Genomic DNA, 15,316 nt, shown 5'->3' with positions numbered 1-15,316 from the left:
GAAGTACTCCATCAAACGTCCAACATTAGTTTTTGAAACTTTGTCTATGTTTAGGATGGGAATCCAAGTCCTTAACAGTGTAAAAAGCTCAGTATGCATGAAACAGCATTTCACCCCCCCCCCCCCTTAAACTAAATGAATAATAATAATAGATAAAAATCATCTTTTTAAAACATTAAAAGTAAAGCATTATTATTCACCAAAACTTGCCATCTGGTAAAGCTAAAATGTCTGCATTTTCATTTTAAATACTTATCCAGCTTCCAGTTAACAACCGGCAGTCTCAGTTAAACAATTAGTGCACTTATAGTGTGTAGGACTGTCTGAGACTACAGCCACATAACTGCACATCACGAGCATTGGTCATAAAATTAAGTCCTACAATTAAAAGTTGAGGATAAGAGCAGTTTTAACAACCTCTGCTCTAGTTCAGACTGGGTTGGCCTGTCTGAGGCTGTCTACAGACACAAACAGCACTGCCGGAATAATAAAAACACGAGAACGAATGACCAAAAACACCATTAAAGAAAAAGCCCACGGGTGATGCCTTGTTTTGTAGGGTTTCTGATTGTGATGATGGAAATCATTTTAGAGCATGAGTGCATGTGAACACGTGGACAGAACAATGGAAAAGTCAGGCAGGCCGCAGACACCGGAGGACCAACACCAGGACAGGAATTCAGAGGGCAGAGAGGAGATTAATTCATTCGTACTGTTACTACAACATTACTTCTCCTTTTGTAAACATCATAAGCTATAAACAGTGATCATTTTTACATGTACACCTGTAAATCTTTGATTTTCTTATAGCTAACTTATGCTAACATCTAAACCTGAAAGTGATGTCAAAATCCTTGTCCTTACCTAACCAATGCGCACCGGCCCTTTAGTTAAACAGACATCAAATATAAACCCAGCCTTATTAAACACTCATATATAGGAGAAAGTTATAAATAGCATTATATCAGAGAGACGGCATAAAGGTAATGTTTGAATGTTAAAATACTCAATAAAGACAACTACAAATAGGCCATTTGTAGGCGGATTTCATCGAGAAACCAACTCATAAACACTGCTATCAAAACTTTGTTCTTTTTGTTTGACCATTCCGACAGCCCAGCATAGCCATGTTAGTGCAACAAACTGTGTGAGCGACGGGATTATGGGTTTACCGGACCAATGACATAAAAGGTTTAAATCATTATTGTTGAAAATCTGTTTGATGATGCAGATATTAGTATCTTTGTCAGAAAAAGATGAAAGTTAATAACTCAATTAACTTCTTTATTGAGGGCCAAATATGAACAAGAACATTTTTATATAGAGGACATGGGTGATTGTATGTGGCTAGCACAGATGGCATGTCTCTTTAACAGGAACTCTAAAGCAGAGACAATTAACACTGCTCAATTTCAATACAGCACCTTTACAAATAGGTTATACATATGTACATACACACCAGGATGGCTTAAAGCCCTTTGTTTAGTGGAAAAGAAATGTAGAATGAGAGAAATGATGGTCGGAATCAGGCAAAAATAATATAGAGATGTAGTGTAAAACGGAGGTTGTTTTAATGTGAGGTGTGCAAACTCCAGATAAAATGAGGGACCTATTACATTTCTGTAACATTTTTCACAGTTTAGATTCAGTTTAAGTAAAACTGAAATGGATGAGGTATGTCTTTCGGATCATTAAGCATTTTTAGCAGCGTCTGATCAAGACCTAAAATCAATTTTTGGCTCAGAACTGGGTCTAAGTAAAATGAAATGAAAACGAATGATTGTAAACAATTGCAGCTAAATGTTTGATGTAAGAAAGCTTAGGTATTTGTGTAACAGTTTCATCAGGTCATACCGATCTAGTTAAACAATGGTTCTGCAAAGTTTTGAATGTCAACATCAGTCTGCAACCTAACAGAGTTATCAGACTCTCAATGCCACACTCTTTAGCTTCAACATACAACATCCCTTTCAAAACACACATGCATATCAATACTTAACCGGCTTATCATATTGTCCATTTTAACCCACACAGAGTCTGGGTCACATCCACTTGAACCGGATTACACAGACCTACTGTACCCCCTCCTCTCGTAAGAACTGGAAGACGGAGGAAAAGTCTTTGTTAGAGTAGCCACCAGCACACATGGCCCGGTAGATCTGATGTGCCAAAGAACCAAGAGGAATTGGGGTCCGGGTACTGGTTGCGGTGTTCTGAGCAAAACCAAGATCCTGTGAACACAACATTGTTATTTTATATATATATATATTTATAGGGCTGGGCGATATGGAGCAAAAAATATATCTCGATATATTTTGCTATATCTCGATATACGATATATATCTCGATATCTTTACAGGAAAAATAACCCCCTAAAAACTACAGCAAAAACAAATATGCCAAATACCACAAAAACTTTTTTTTTTTAAATTGAAGTACAAAGAGGTAGTCAAGTGCTTTTGCGACATTTAAAAAAAAAACTCCCTGATTACATAAATAATAATAATTTAACTGTAAAAGAAAATAAATAATATTGCCTTCTTTTCATTTATTTCATGCTTTCAAAAGATGAATCAAAGACTCCCTTTTTTACAGTTAAAGTAAACAGTAAGCATTTTGCAGAAAGATGGGGGCATGACTGAGATATAAATAAACTGATTTTGTCATAACACCATTTCCTGTTAAATTTGTATCAAAATTCAAACAGTGATGTTTGTCATGAGTTTGACAAAATTCAAACTCATCATGCAGATCATGTAGGCTACACATGAGCTGAATTTCACTTCTTTTCCAGTTACAGAACGAAATATGAATGTCAGAAGGTAGGCTATATGATAATATGATACAGTACAACTTACAGAAGAGCAATGTGTCTCAGGAATAGACTCGTGAATAGACCTATTCATCATAATCCCGTGATAAAGCTGACAAAATAATAATAGTAATGATATTGCAATGCTTTTTAAATGTTTTCAAATGATATGCGACCATATTGACATTTTAACCGAAAACTATGCGATCAGTTAGACACAGATCATAAACTGGCATGATGATTGCGACCGCGTCTCGCACCAGTAGTGTCAATCACCTGACTGTGGGTCAAACGTGCGATTTGAACTATGATGAACATTAATATTTCTTTATGAATTTTAGCAAGCAGTTGTGTTAGAAGGAAAACATGGTCTCTAAACTGAGTCCTGAACAACGTGCGCGCTTGTCAACATGATAACTAATCCTCACCTGGTTGTGGAAGCAGCCGTGTTCAATGAGACAACACGCGAGGGGAGGGGGGAACAAAGCAAGAGGCGGAAGGCGCGCGAGGCTCCGCGAGCACAACACAGAGAAGGCAAACAAGCAAAGTGGCGGAATCAGAATTAAATATAAACAATATATCGATATATACGATATGTCCAAATCCATATCGGGCTGAAAAAATACCTCGATATATTTTAACTATCGAGATATCGCCCACCCCTATATATTTATACCTCAGAAAAGTTGCTACTAATTTCTTACCCATCTAATTCCAAGACATCAATTTTAGAGCTAGTAATTTTGAGAATGATAGTGATATATAATGATAGCATGATAGTAGAGTCATGAAGTTATTAGAGAGTAAGAGAGAGATTCTGGATTTCATCATTACTTTAAAAACCCTCTCCACGTCCTATCATTTCTTTGTTCTATATAATTTCTCCTACTAATGTAGAGAGTTGTTTGCTTTTCCAAGTACAAAATTCAACAACTGACATTCACCATGTCTACTTTTCACATATTTAAAACCAAACATTTAAATCTGTACAGAAAAAAACTCATTAAAACAATCCAACAATTGAAACAATTATTCCATGTAAAAACCTCCTGTCTTAAAATAGCCAAGCTTCTGAAGCGTGATCATCGAACAATCAAGCGTTTCATTCAAAATAGTCAACAGGGTCGCAAGAAGCGTGTGGAAAAACCAAGGCGCAAAATAACTGCCCGTGAACTGAGAAAAGTCAAGCGTGCAGCTGCCAAGATGCCACTTGCCACCAGTTTGGCCATATTTCAGAGCTGCAACATCACTGGAGTGCCCAAAAGCACAAGGTGTGCAATACTCAGAGACATGGCCAAGGTAAGAAAGGCAGAAAGTCCACCACCACTGAACAAGACACACAAGCTGAAACGTCAAGACTGGGCCAAGAAATGTCTCAAGACTGATTTTTCTAAGGTTTTATGGACTGATGAAATGAGAGTGAGTCTTGATGGGCCAGATGGATGGGCCCGTGGCTGGATTGGTAAAGGGCAGAGAGCTCCAGTCCGACTCAGACGCCAGCAAGGTGGAGGTGGAGTACTGGTTTGGGCTGGTATCATCAAAGATGAGCTTGTAGGGCCTTTTTGGGTTGAGGATGGAGTCAAGCTCAACTCCCAGTCCTACTGCCAGTTTCTGGAAGACACCTTCTTCAAGCAGTGGTACAGGAAGAAGTCTGCATCCTTCAAGAAAAACATGATTTTCATGCAGGACAATGCTCCATCACACGCGTCCAAGTACTCCACAGCGTGGCTGGCAAGAAAGGGTATAAAAGAAGAAAATCTAATGATATGGCCTCCTTGTTCACCTGATCTGAACCCCATTGAGAGCCTGTGGTCCATCATCAAATGTGCGATTTACAAGGAGGGAAAACAGTACACCTCTCTGAACAGTGTCTGGGAGGCTGTGGTTGCTGCTGCACGCAATGTTGATGGTGAACAGATCAAAACACTGACAGAATCCATGGATGGCAGGCTTTTGAGTGTCCTTGCAAAGAAAGGTGGCTATATTGGGCACTGATTTGTTTTTGTTTGGTTTTTGAATGTCAGAAATGTATATTTGTGAATGTTGAGATGTTATATTGGTTTCACTGGTAAAAATAAATAATTGAAATGGGTATAAATTTGTTTTTTGTTAAGTTGCCTAATAATTATGCACAGTAATAGTCACCTGCACACACAGATATCCCCCTAAAATAGCTAAAACTAAAAACTAAAACTTCCAAAAATATTCAGCTTTGATATTAATGAGTTTTTTGTGTTCATTGAGAACATGGTTGTTGTTCAATAATAAAATTAATCCTCAAAAATACAACTTGCCTAATAATTCTGCACTCCCTGTACAGTATGTGTATATACATACAGTATATTAAAAGAAAGAAAAAAAAATGCCTCCACTTACTTTAGCCATTAACATTGTGCCGAAGCCTCCCTGGTAGTTGTTTGCGGATGGCACTCCTTCCATGACACCTGGGACAGGGTTATATGTGTCACTGGACCAACATCGCCCTGAGCTCATGTTCAGAATCTTTGCCAGCAGCTTTGGATCCAAACCCAGTCTGATCGAGAGAGAGAAAGAGGGGGGTCAAAGGACAGAGGTCAGAAAGAGCGCTGACCTTTAGGCTCAGGACCAGATCATTCCTAAGTGGAAAGTGGGCCTGGATAATACAGTATTGATATTTAACAGGAGCTGCAGTTCATCATTTTCCACTCTCTCGCTTGTTGTCCCCCACACAAATGCAGGGGTAATAAAACTCTGACACAAGCAGCTGTCTTATTAACTCACCCCCACCAATCTGTCCCCCTACAAGAGTAACCGGGGTGATTTCAGTCCTGCATTTCAAGTAGATCTGAGTGAAATAGGCCTGGCTGCTTTACAGATTATCGTGCACCTAAATAACATAGAATAATAAAGAAAGAAACTGACAGACAGCAAAAACAACTATTTGTGACATTTCCTAATGAAAGCGGTTGTCATGATTATAAGTGTGTGGTTGCCAGGGCTTAGTACATTGTTTCTAGGGCATTGCTGGTTAAGTCGAGTTCACCCTCAAGTCTCTATGATATTAAGAAAAAAAGCTGAAGCTGAAGTCCCACTAACCGGATGTAGAGAGTGAGTTTTCTTCAGTGTTGTGACGCCTTTCCAAGTAAAACGGAATATTGAATTCGAGGGTAGGGTTTTACCTCAGCGTTCCTCCTCTACATCTCCCGCTCATAGCAGAAGAACGGTAGAGTGGTTACGCATTTTAAACCGCAAGCCGTCAAACTGACATCATCTGAGAAGGAACGCCGTTTCCAGACCGGAAGTAACTTTTCAGACTTTGATAGATGATTATGATGGCAAACCATTTTTTTCGGTGTATTAACTTGCACGGTTATTAACTTAATCGTTCACCCTAAGACCTGTAATATGTTCTAACAAAGTAAATAAGATTGATTTTGATTTCATGAGGACTTTAAGATTCATGAAAAATACACGTGCCAATTTCTTGGAAATATACTCTTCGTTTCCATGTTTTTTTTTTTAAAAACGTTTAAATAATTTAAAAAAAGTTTTGATCTAATCACACTATAAAAATATTATGTGTTCCAGCCATCAGTCAAAAGAGTCACTCAACATAAAGTTAAGTATTATTCAAATAATAATGATAATAATAATCATATAAAAATATTCATATTCAATCAATATTGAAAATATTTTAATAATAGTTTTTTTCTTCCTATTTTGACAAACTATTCTATTCATGATAAATAAAGATAGATTAAGACAGTCGTCTCACTGTGACATTTTCAACTATATCACAGAAACTAAAATAGTACATGAAACTAACGTATTTTTTAATAAATAATAGTACAAATAAAAAAAAGTCACAATATTGACCCAAACACCACTAATAAACTAACAAAACTAGCAGGTTGTTTCCAGAAACAAAAAAATGAATAAAAAAAAATGAATGGCAGTTGAGAAAAAGCCATTTTGAAAGAGAAGAGGGAAAAAAGAGGGAAATCTGCGGATGATGTGTAACTGGGCAAAGAGCTGCCGTCTCTTGCTTTAACAAGAACATAAAGATGACCACATCAAGAGCAACTCCACACACACGCGTGTGCGTGCACACTCACGCCGGAGCGGCAGCGGTGGTGAGACAGTAAAGTGCGCTTTTTAGCTTTCTTATGTCTATTAAACTATGATGAGTGTTTAAGGGCAGTTATACAGTAACTCCACCTGTCTCTCATTCAAGGGGCCGCGCCTTCATATACACACTCACACGCGCAAAGACTTTTATAAGTCTATGCAATAATTAAGATACAAGGACACACAGCTGTGCATAAAAAGTATATTTCTTTCGCCTTTCTAATATTCCATCTACCCGTCTGTCCAACAGTCTTTTTTTCCAGACTGTTTTGGAAATTTTATTCTCAATAATGTGTATGTTAGCCATGTTGTCATTTGACAGTTGTTTTTGGGGGTTTTAATGTCTGTAAACAGCCCACTGACTGACCTCGTATCAATCTCCTGTTCTCGCTCTCTCTCCCTTTATGTCTGTGTCTTTCAGTCTCTTGGGGACAACCGGTGACATATGTTCAACATCGTCCCCCTCCTTTCCCCAGCTCTCTCTCACACACACACACACACACACACACACACACACACACACACACACACACACACACACACACACACACACACACACACACACACACACACACACACACACACACACACACACACACACACACACACACACACACACACACACACACACACACACGTTCTGGGTCAGTGACTGAAAAGGTTACCGCCTCAACTGCAACCTGGCTTCTCTTCTACAACACAAATCACTCTCTCTGCACGAGAAGCGAGTGTGTGTGCGTGAAGGGGAAGCGCCTTCACAGTTAAAATGCTAAACGTCACTTTGTATAGCACTCATTCTGCTCCTATGGATATTATCCAAACCATTTACACATCAAATTTACATGAAAGAGACACTTGTGCAAATTTGGCAAATTAAACCGATAGTAAAGCGCGTGCAGGTTAATACCATGTCAGTGAGGGAAAGGAAAACAGATGTGAGAGTCTGGTTAAACAGGATGAGTAAATTACAGTTTAAGAATAAGGAAAAGAGGAAATAAACTAGAGGCGTTTGATGTTTGATCACTGCATTAGAAGGGGGCCCCATTTTGTTAAAGACTTATGTTTATACACTATGCTCCTTGTTCTCATTTCATCTTCATCAAACCCTGATGCTCTCAAGATTATAAACACATAGTCTTATAAGCAAACACACACAGGCCACAATTTTATTAATGTCTTTAAGAGGCAACAAACGAGTTTATTACCAAATGTCAATTATCTTTTTAAACATCTGTACACAGGCTGTGTGTGTGTGTGAGGGCGTGTAGTAGATGAACTTTCAAAGCCTCTAAATTCAGTGTGTATGTGGCATCATTAAAAAAATAGGGCTCATTCTCAGTTGTAGCTACTGGTTTTAAAGTGTAGACAGCAGCATATGCATGCATAAGTGAAGATAGATGGAGAGAGAGAGGGCGAGCGAGTGAGAGGGGAGATAACGGTCGTTTGGGGACACTTCTTTTCCAAACGAAACATCTCGCATGACTAGAGACACCCAGCACTTAGGAGGGAAAAAAATTAAGTAAAAGGCCCTTTTCTACAAAGAGGGTACAATTTGCTGTCATATTACTCTTTTAAAACATTAGAGGAAAACCACAGGTTTTTTTTGGGGGGGGGGGGGGGGGGGGGTATTTTTCTCAACAGTTTCTGAACTGTAACCAAAATGTTGACATAATCTAAATTTGATATTGAATTGTAGATAACACTTTTCTATTGTTGACCCAACTGGGTAACACTTTACAATAAGGTTCCATGTGTTAACATTAATTAGTTGTTAACTGACAATGAAAAATAATTCTAAAGCCTTTATTAATCATGGTTATATTAATTTTAACATTTAATACATTACAAACCGTACGCTTGCAAATGCTATTTAATGGACCTGAGCTAATATGAACCAACCAAGAACAGTTCTATTAACTAATGTTGACAAAGATGAATACATTTATAACAAACGTATTGATAATTGTTAGTTCATGTTAACTAATGGGAACTTATTGTGAAGCGTTACCACTAAAAGTATTTACAAGTTAATAATTTGATTCATGTTATCATTTTTGACACAATTCACAGTTGACTGCATTCAGCCTCGTTTCCAAAGTTATTGCAAAATAAATATTTATTTCTATTTTATGTATTTTAAAATGTTATTACTTAAATTTTCTTTCAAATACTTAAAATGTAGACATTAAAATTTAGAATTCAGGTGGAAAAATCTCCATAGTGAGAGATTATTTATTCCTCCTGTGCATCGCTTTGCTTTCAGGTGGAAAGAAAAAAAAATCATAATATCTCAAACATTCATCCTCTTTATATTCTCTATGTGCAGTTTGCTGCATGAGAAGACAGGCTGCAGTGCAGCATGGGAGATTTATGACAGCCAGGAACCCAAGGCATCTAAATGAGTCTGCATAAGTGCATATGAGAGTGTAGATGTCTACACTCTCCTGATATCCCTAAGAAGGATAACATCGCTTGCTGTGTGCTAGATTTTAAGACTGCACTCAAGTGAATATGAATACATATCTCATACAAGTGAATCTGAGTCCAGCCTATTGAGCTGCATATGCAAGCAACACTGACTATTTCTGCATTCGCAAGTACTATAAGAAAATATATTGCCTACACATTGTCACAGGATGTTTTTTAATTGCAATAAATTAAGAACAAACTCTTTTATTTTAATTAAAATTAATGCAAATGAGATTTGAGAGTGAATGGCGAGATTTTCAGTGAAAACCTTGAAGGAGCCATAGCACTAAAATTGAACGATTCAGACAGAGGGTCAAAATATATCTTTTTAAAATTAAATTAGATTCAGTTCTCTTTATTGTCACACATCGTATACACAATTGTACCAGAGGAAAATTCTTAGCTGTAACATGACAGTATGGCAACACAATGTTTGAATATACACATTTAATAAAGTGCAATGCAAGGCTAAGTGAAGTCTTTAGTGATGTATTATTTGCTACAGGCCACAATCTGATGGCCTGAGAGAAACAGAAACCGAGCAAACTAATATGTATTTTTTTTGTGCAAAAAAACCCCTTTACTAACATTATAAGTGCACAATAAAGTAGGTTCCTTATTTAAATAATGGCATGACCCCTTTACATTTCAGCCTGTTTTTTATACAAAGTTATCGTGCAGCACTTTAAAACAGCTTGAAACTAGAGCAGAGAACATATGGACTACTTTTATAACTTTTTTTTTTAGCTATACAGCACTGTCATTCACACACACACACACACACACACACACACACACACACACACACACACACACACACACACACACACACACACACACACACACACACACCACACACACACACACACACACACACACACACACACACACATACACACAAATCTTCACCTAATTCCGAGGTTCATGGTCTCTGCTGTACCAATCATGCCAATTGCTAACAGCATGTTGTTGCAGATTTTTGCTGCCTGAAAGAGAAAATTGCAAAACATCAGTTCAGCCACAGAAGTCATTTAATTTAAAAGGCTTTGTAACCTGTGGTCTTTTATGGGCATTAACCAATAAAAAAAATTTGTTAGGCACCAATTAACACATGTGGAGTCTAATACCATCTAATAATATGCATCTACACATTTTTGTTGTTGTTGTTGCATTAAATACGTTATATAATATCATATCAAGATACTATGTATAAATACTGCAACTTTCAGAACTTGGCGGGTTAAAAATGATCACTTATTTACATAAGTGCAATATCATGCAATCAGGGAACTTTGCTGCCGTATCATGGGTGCAGCAGGCGCAATGATATTACGCAGTGCCTGAAAATAGTCCCAAGCACGCTCCCTGTGCGAGCAGGTTGTCACGTTGGTTATGTTGATGGAAATTAGCCTATTTTCAGGAGCTGCGTAATATCACTGCGCAGCTGCACCCATGGTACGGCAGCGTAGTTCCCCGATTATTACGCAGGAATGAGAATATAGTCTCTAGCCCTATCCGTCTAGAAAATTGCAACTTTTCATTTTCAGTCGTTCTTAGTACACAACGTAACTATACACATCACATGTAAATGGAAAAGGAAAATGTTGGCGTTATTTTGTCACTCATTGAGCAGAAGGCTAGATGGAGCGTTTACCTCCAGTATTCGTGCTAAGCTAGGCTAGCGGTGGGTGTGTTATGGCACGCACGGAGATGAGAATGGTATGTATGGACTAACTCTGGAGGATCTGGTGAATAAGCTGAATTTCTAAAAAATCTGCCTGTTTCTTTAAGACTGATCTTCATCTTCATGAACTTTTTCATTATCTGGTCCCAAAGGGTAATACAAATGGACAAAAACAATGCAACATTTTTTTTTATTCATAAAGGTAGGCAATGTTGTTTACACTTTTTGTTATACTTGTTGAAACTCTCTTCACATCCTGATAGCAATCAATAATAGAAGGTCTAAATATATTTAAAAAAAAATTACATATATCTTCTGTTGAAGTCTCAGGACCAAAAAACGCCACGTCCAAACAATGCAATCATTTCGGTTCGACACAACCAATGGTGAAATTAATATGCATCAGTCAGGTGGTACAAGTCAGAGCATCAAGTTGTTTACGTTCATTATTATTTTAATGTTGAGTGCTTTGAGTCTCTTGTGATGTTTTGCAGAATCAGCTCTGGCTTTGCACGGTCATTCGTTTTGAAGGAGGCTTTGGAGAGCACTCTGAAGGGATGGTGGGATCTTATGCTTTCAAAGCTAGCTTGCTATTGCTATAGCCTCTCCGAAGTTGCCTACCGTACCTTCAATGTCTTTAAGCAGGAAACGCTTTTTTGACATTTTAGAATATAGCAAGAAAATGTTTTGGGGGGGATTTTATGACATGTACCATGGTCATACCGTCGTATACTTTGATGTACTGTTGATGTCACCATCACTGTACTACATTATCTAATCGATTACAGGCTAAAGGGCATTAATGTATGTGTGTTTACCTGTCCACTTCCCACTTGGCCACAGTACACTACTTTTGCTCCCATACAGGTGAGCAGCTCCTGGGCAGCATTAAATTCCTCCTCGACTCCGCCCACCATGAAGGTGAGTTTAGCCAGACTAGCTGCACCAACACCTGGACAAAACACAGCCAAACTTTTGAAAATCATTAAAAAATTTGCTCAAAATCAAGTGTCAGATAATACAATGCTGAGGTGATACCATTATCAAGACGGTTATGCCAAGGTACTACATTCAAATAAAAATACAATATATAATATGGTGTTTACATACTCTAAATTAATTATACATCAACATGGTAACAACAGTATAGACATATTACATGTTCAAAGATCCAAAGATTTTTTTTATAATGTAATCATTTATTTTGTACACGTATAACGTACATATAAAAATAAATCAAATGTAACCTGCTATTTTAACTCACTCAGTCAACATTTGTGTGTGTGTGTGTGTGTGTGTGTGTTTGTGTTTTGGGGCAGAGGAGGGTATTAATAAGCTGTCTGGCACCAGCGGGACAACATTTGAGTGTTTGCCTTTAAAAGCCGATTGTCCAAATCATCCTTCACAACTCTCTGAGGACAAGGACCCATTGTCCTCCTCCCCACAAACACATACACTTGCATACAACAGCTGTGGCTAAAGCGACACTCCTCCCCCTAAGTGAACACGCCCCCTGGGGTATGAGTGACAGCTCTAAGGAGTAATTAACTTTACACTTTATCATGTTCAATTAAGCGCCACGCCTTAAGAAGACCAAGCGTGGCCAATCACGTTAAAGCGTGCCATGTTCTACATGGGAGCGGTGCTTTTAACGCTGCTGACATAGATATGTGTGTCCAGGGATTTGCCCGATTAGAATGCAATTAAAGCAATAAAATAGGCCGAACAGTAGTAGTTTTTTAAACACTACAACCTCATCTGCTGCACTAAAATCCCTAAATACACACACACACAAAATCCAATTTATCCTAATTTTTATCAAACACTGGATACAATGTGATCTAGAAAAAAAGCTTTGCAGTGCTTTGAGATGAGTGGTTTGTTGTGTGTGTGTGTGTGTGTGTGTGTGTGTGTGTGTGTGTGTGTGTGTGTGTGTGTGTGTGTGTGTCAACACTAATGAATAGGCTGTTTATACTGAGAAGCTAATAATGTTGAAGTTAATTATTAAAGACCAAGAGAAAAGAGCTGATGCAAGACAGATCGAGTAAAATGGGGAGAAAGAAAGAGTGAGAGTGAGAGGAAAACAGAGACTTTATGACTTCCCCTGTATTGATTTTTGCCATACATATCAGTCATCAATAATTCTCTCATTAGCTCAGCGTGTCTGTCATTTCCCTTATGCTACATGGCAATCTCAAAGAGTAAATGTGTGCGTAGTGCGCTTTGTTTATCTATAAACAAGCATTGATATGCAATTTTACCTTTATAAAAAGGTGCACATTATTAAAAATAAGCATAACATTAGCATATTTACAGTGCTAATAATAATCCATGTAAAGTCAATTCAAAAACAATATGCAAATGCTGACAAAGCCAAATAATACAATAGTGTCAGTACATTTATAACATGTCCTTGCATTTGTGTATTTAACCGGTCATTTAATAACAGAAACAAACATAATTGGCTTTGCATTGCAAATTAAACATTTAAAATGGTAAAATGTGTTAAACTGACTGACTGAGCATCTCTTATTATAGCTGAAAACATAATCCAGTTGGCCAAAGTACTCAAATAAGCAGAAAGTCAAATCTTTAAAAGACTAAGTCTATAACAGCAAATATATAATGAAGAAACCCACATAAACGTGAACACTGACGGAGACGTACGCAGTTGTTTGTGGTGTTAGATACCACAAACTCTCTTTCAAGCATCTTAAACATTAAAAAAAGCCACTTAGTGCTTTAAGCACTTAAAAAAAAACACCAAAACATTTCATTAGTGGCACAGTTACATTAAACTACATTTGTGGATATGAGCCTCTTTTCTCAGGCAGTTGAACCACCTCAACGAGTGTGTAGATCTCGGAGCCTTTATTGTGTGTAAATAAAAACCCCATGCAACCTCTTGTCGTCTTTCAACAAACCTCAAGAACTGCTGACTGTAATAAAGACTCTAAATTACTAAATCATTTCTTTTTCCAGCACACCCCACCAGATGCATACACACACAAACACACAACCTTTTTTGCGATCTATCAGCTAGCCTTCTGAGCTGATCAATAACTTTTTCTTTTTGACTGTAAAAAGACCAGCATTGATTGCAAACAGACAATAGGGATTCGAAAGTGATTGTCTCTCTAAAAGACTGCGCTGGCAGGGCATTAAAGAGATCTCGAGAGAACATTCTAGGAACCGTTCTTATTGTGTTTCCAATACCAGAAACACAGCTGTAAAAACATTAGGCAAACCTCGATAAAATAGACGCTATATCAGAGGATGTCAATGATTCATTCAGTTTTACGATCAAAGCTATATTTGTCCATATTGGATAATTAGGCCTATAAATGCATACAGTCCTTGGACCACTTAAACTACTCAAACGGAGGACTTTCATAAGCTAGTTTAGTTTCTCTTATACTGCTTAAAATGAATAATCTCACATTTCCTCTCTCTTTCTTTCTTCTTTGGAATGCAAAATATATGCTGAAGAATGTTTCAGCTTTTATAATCTATATAATGCAAGCAAATGGGGTCCAAAACAATACTGTATGATGAAAAAACAACATTAATGACAACAAATGAAAAAAAAATTGGGCACTGTTGCGCTGGATATACAGATGCACTGTGTATTCTGACACCTTTCTATCAGAACCAGCATTAACTTTCTAAGCAATTTGAGCTACAGTAGCTTATCTGTTGATTGGACCACACAGGCCACCCTTCACTCCCATGCACGTGCATCAGTGAGCCTTGGCCGCCTTTGACCCAATCTCCGGTTCACCACTGTTCCTTCCTTGGACCACTTTTGATAAACACTGACACAAAAAATGTTCACTTTCTGCCTAATATATCCCACCCACTAACAGGTGCCGTGATGAAGAGACAATAAGTGTTATTTACTTCACCTGTCAGTGGTCATAATGTTATGCCTGATATGTGTATATCCATAGTGTATAGTGCACCATATGTGAAATATACAGCGAAAAATATATAGCAAATCTTAACTTCCTGATTTATTTAGTTGTAAAGTAACTATTTTGTTGCCTATTAAAGCTCTATATAAATAATATATATAATTTTTCAGCATACATACAGTTATGCGCATAGGGCGATACATATTATATAGAATATCTCAACCGCTTGCTTTCTTTTGAATATTTTTGTCCCGCTCTAATCTGGTGAATGCAACTATAAGGCATGAAGTTAAGATATTATAAACATTAACATTCTGAATTTCTGTATAC

At 37.5% G+C, this 15,316-nt stretch overlaps 1 protein-coding gene across 1 annotated transcript in view; it reads right to left on the bottom strand.

Annotated features, from left to right (window-relative positions):
* Positions 1 to 1,267: 1,267 nt before the first annotated feature.
* Positions 1,268 to 15,316, bottom strand: part of hibadha (3-hydroxyisobutyrate dehydrogenase a) — a 31,499-nt gene continuing 17,450 nt past the window's right edge. The window contains exons 5-8 of the mRNA XM_067426214.1: positions 11,891 to 12,024; positions 10,298 to 10,374; positions 5,189 to 5,345; positions 1,268 to 2,231 (exon numbers count right to left, since the gene is read on the bottom strand). Of these exons, the coding sequence (XP_067282315.1) occupies positions 2,073 to 2,231; positions 5,189 to 5,345; positions 10,298 to 10,374; positions 11,891 to 12,024 (527 nt within the window). The 3' untranslated portion in view covers positions 1,268 to 2,072. The remainder of the gene's footprint in view (positions 2,232 to 5,188; positions 5,346 to 10,297; positions 10,375 to 11,890; positions 12,025 to 15,316) is intronic.

The sequence above is a fragment of the Pseudorasbora parva genome, chromosome 19 (genome assembly GCF_024679245.1).
Source record: "Pseudorasbora parva isolate DD20220531a chromosome 19, ASM2467924v1, whole genome shotgun sequence".
Lineage (NCBI taxonomy): Eukaryota > Metazoa > Chordata > Actinopteri > Cypriniformes > Gobionidae > Pseudorasbora > Pseudorasbora parva.
The sequence above is the reverse complement of the archived record's forward strand: the minus strand, read 5'-3'. Positions and strand labels throughout refer to the sequence as shown.